The sequence below is a fragment of the Miscanthus floridulus genome, chromosome 8 (genome assembly GCF_019320115.1).
Source record: "Miscanthus floridulus cultivar M001 chromosome 8, ASM1932011v1, whole genome shotgun sequence".
Lineage (NCBI taxonomy): Eukaryota > Viridiplantae > Streptophyta > Magnoliopsida > Poales > Poaceae > Miscanthus > Miscanthus floridulus.
Window position 1 is genome coordinate 99,394,304 of NC_089587.1, and position 4,022 is coordinate 99,398,325.

At 50.0% G+C, this 4,022-nt stretch overlaps 1 protein-coding gene across 1 annotated transcript; it reads right to left on the bottom strand.

Moving 5' to 3' along the window:
- Nucleotides 1-342: 342 nt before the first annotated feature.
- On the bottom strand, nt 343-3,780 carry LOC136473077 (protein SOSEKI 3-like). The gene is made up of 6 exons (XM_066470771.1): nt 3,194-3,780; nt 2,977-3,046; nt 2,763-2,881; nt 1,693-2,656; nt 693-1,001; nt 343-607 (listed from the first exon to the last, which is right to left on the bottom strand). Exons 1-6 carry the CDS (start codon nt 3,480-3,482, stop codon nt 529-531), a joined length of 1,830 nt encoding a protein of 609 aa, XP_066326868.1. The 5' UTR covers nt 3,483-3,780; the 3' UTR covers nt 343-528.
- Between the last annotated feature and the right edge of the window lie 242 nt (nt 3,781-4,022).

The window sequence follows — 4,022 nt, forward strand, 5'->3', positions numbered from 1 at the left end:
TCACTCAGATCCGCATCTGTATGTACTGCCCAATCAAAGGTCCTTTCAAGTGGCCCAGGAATAATGTGATACTGTATGCAGTACTATCAAGGTTTCACCAAGCTCTCGTGAAAGGATAGATATTTGGCCATGTTACAACCTTACAAGAAGAATCGATCCAGATATTCAGTGATGTATTTAATTGTGGCATGGTCCGGCACTGCCTAGCATAGCAACATTTTCAGTTTGCTTTATGGTTGGGTTGCATTCTGAAAAGGATAACTTGTTTTCTGTTTGCTTGATATTTGAAAAACAGCAAATAATATATCAGGTTGGTAAACAACCCATGCTTAATAGCAGGCCTTTTTAAGCAAGATGAACTATTCTCTTCTTCAAGGTGTAAGAAAATGTTGACTATCACATTCACACAGTTTACAAAATCAATACCTTTGAACCTACTCCAAAAGCTATGCCACACACGCACCAAATTCCAACAAATGTCGCTCTCAGCAAAATGAAATAAAAAAAAAACTTATGTAACACAGCCCCTTACAGTGATTCATTGCTGTCATCACTCTCTTCACACAAAGGCGCAGATTGGATTATAACCCGAGCTCCAGAAGGAAGCCTGCAGTTTAGAAACAGTCTATTTTGTCAGTATCCAGAAACAAAACCAGTAGATGGACATATGAGAACAGTGAGAGGCAACTCAACTTTCTTCGATCTTGATCACGTCCTTGTCCTTGTCCTCGTGGAATGACTCTACTCTCGCAGAAGATAGTTTACCCAGTGATGGATCAGTCATCCTATTGCTTGCACTCTTTGATGAACCCAGTGGCGAGGATCTAGTGCTATATTCTTGTTGACTAGAGCTGTTTCTCACATCAGAGGCAGGGGAGTGTATTGTTCCAGATCTCGATTGCTTACATGATATGATTCTGATAGTCTGGGGAAGACACCTGAAACTACCTGACTCGCAAGAGCTTTCTGTATCACTTTTGGAATGTGCTGCTCTATAAACTCTGAAAAATGTTCAAAGGAAGCACTGGGTCAAAAGTCAGTACACCCAGTGTTACCAACAAAGTCCTAGCCATATTTAAACATCGAATTGCTTGAGCAACATAAAAAAAATACTGAAGAATAAAGTGATAGTCTGCAAACTTCTAGATTGGACAGAATTTAGTGACACATTGCACATACCATGTTCAGTTTGACGCGTAAAGTAACAGCGCAAAATAATTAAACCAATTTTCTTCAAGCATCTTATTGTTGGAGTCTCTTATCTTCTATATCTCTAGTCTAAGATATATCATAACATAGAATGAAGACATAAGAAATTGACTTGAGCTTTTAGCACCCAATATTAATGCAAGTATGCAACTAGTTAGCACCCAACATTAAGTGTGACTAACGAATATGACTTCAGATATGGAATGACAAAAAATACAGTAACTACTGATCAGAAGATAATGAGGCGTCATAGGCTACACTAGGTGTGAACAAGCTTGTTTTCCCCAAACCAGTTGAAACCATCCAAGCAAACATGCTAAGCAATCTAGCCACCCTCCTCACCAGGGATTAAGCAAATTAACAGTGTGGGAACACCCCTAGGAGCCGCTACACTATCATGATAAAATCACGCATCATTCTTACTGGCACCATAGTCCAAGATTAGAAGCTCAAAATAATCTGTGGTAGTATTGTATACTGTACCTATCCTCATCATAAGATGATGAGCGTTTGAGTGAGCTGATTCCTCTCCCAGACTCGTCCTGCTTCTTGGTCTCAACCAAGCTCCCACTGAAACATTCAGACTCTGGAGCTCTCAACCCAACTGTTCTTGTATTACAAGGGATTTGGTCAAGGTGTCGCAATGCCACAGGAGTGGAGAACACTGGAGAAGGGAACTCAACCTGTGTAAACCGAGGCCTGTACGATGGGATGAACCCAAAGCCTCGGTGTTCTTTCACAGATATAGACCCACAAGTGATAATCTGCATTAGCAAATTGGCTGGCTTCAGTTTCACACCCATCGGGCAAAGCATGTGTTCCTCCTCTAGCGTCCTAAAGCTACTTCTCCTGCTGGCTTCTGCTCTTATCAGGGACTCCAAGGTCTCAACTCTGCCACCAGGCGAAGCATCAGAGGAACACACGGCCGGTGACTCCTGAACGATCTCAGGTACCTTCGGTGACAGCATCGAGCTCCTCTGATGACATTCCTGAATCTCAGCATCCGACGTTGTATCCATGGACACCCCCACCACACGAGTATGGTGTTCAGCAACATCCCTCTCGCTATCATCTGTTTGTGTGGCCGCATCCTGAGCCCCGATGGGTCTGCAGACTCTGTACTCCGAAGGTCCTGGGGAGCTTGCCTCTGACAGTGGAGCGTTTCTCCCAGCAGGCTCAGGGGACTGGTTGCCGGACGAGCCTGATTGCGCGGTCCGGCACAGTTCATCCTCGTGGTTGGTGGAAGCCGACGACGACGGCAGTGCTGCTGATTGCACCTGCTGCTGTGGCCGCGGAGTGGCAGGCGGAGGTGAGATCTCCTTGCCAGCGGCGGACGGCGACGACGACGACGAGCATCCCTCCTGCGAGCCCCGCGACTGAGGGGACTCTTCCTTGCAGTGCTTCAGGCCTTCCACCTTTGGGTTGCTGACGCCATTCTGCTGCCGACCTGAAACAAGAAAAGCACAAGCACGAATTGGACCAAGATCTGATGAAAACAATACATTCACAGGCCACACACGCAGAATCAATCAATGAATCAGTTGTGGAGATACCTGGCGGCGGCGAGCGGTCAAGGAGCTCGGAGCCCTTGAGGATGTACTCGTTGCCCTGCGCGGGGAGCACCAGATCGTCGTCGGACAGGTCGTGCCACACGAAGCCGTTCTTGTAGCTCCTGGCGACGATGCGATGCAAATTACAACAGGAGGGATCAGCAGACAAAAACAAAAATAAAGGTTGGAATTGGATTGTGAAGTGCGGCAGGAGTACCTCTTGCAGGACCAGGAATACATGGAGGCCATGCCCTTCCCCCGCAGCACGTTGAGGCGGTTAATCACATCTGCAGCGGCAACGCCATTAACGCGAATCGCATCGTCAGCTATCTAGTTGTTGGTACACATCTCCAAGCGAGTTTATGGCGAATTTGGACCGAACCGGAACCGGAAGGCGGCGCCTTTATTGAGGGAGGGATGAGTGAGTGACTGACCTCGCAGGTAGAGACCTTCCTCCGGGGCGGCGAGCGGCACCTCGATGAAGTGCGGGTGCTCCAGGTGGCGGTTGCGGCAGAGGTAGTACACCACGGCCACCCTCTTGGCCGCCGCCGCCGCCGCCGGGGATGGGGCCGGGGGCGAAGACCGCGCCGGGGTCTGGTGGTGGCTCTTGCCCGGCGGCTCGACCCACACCTTGTTGCGTCCGGGGCTGGTGCCCGTGCCGGTTCCCGCGCCGCGCCGCCGCGCCGGCCTCCCCTCCGTCCCCGCCCCGGCTGGAGGAGCCATTCGCGGAGGGAGGCAATGGGCGCGCCGCCGCGGATCAGATCACGCGGCGCTGGGCATGGAACCCCTGAGCACCGGCGGCTGGGCTGGTACGGATGGGATGGAAGAATGGAAGAAAGCGAATGGGGGGAGGATATCAATCAGTAATTAAATGGAGCAGGCCGGAGAGTTCCGGAGGGGGGAGGAAGGAGCAGCACTGCGGCAGGAGAGGCGGGTCAAGGCAATGCGAACACAAGAGCAAAGCAGCGGTGACGAGACGAGACGAGCGATTAGGATTAGTAAGGAGATGGTGGAGGAGAGGCAATAATGGAGAGTGCAGCCGAGCAGCGGCATGTTGATCCTGTTGGGCTTAGGTTAAAACGATCGCATATGATCTTAAATTATTACTGTCGATTGATTTGGTGAGAGTTGAAAATTTAGGATCGTTTACGATCCAGCGGTGCACGACGCGATGGGACTGTAACATGAGCCGGCAGCCACTGTTGCTGACGAGGCATGGGGCTCGGCTCGACCCTTCCCCCCTCCCTCTTCCTCCTCGTGTCG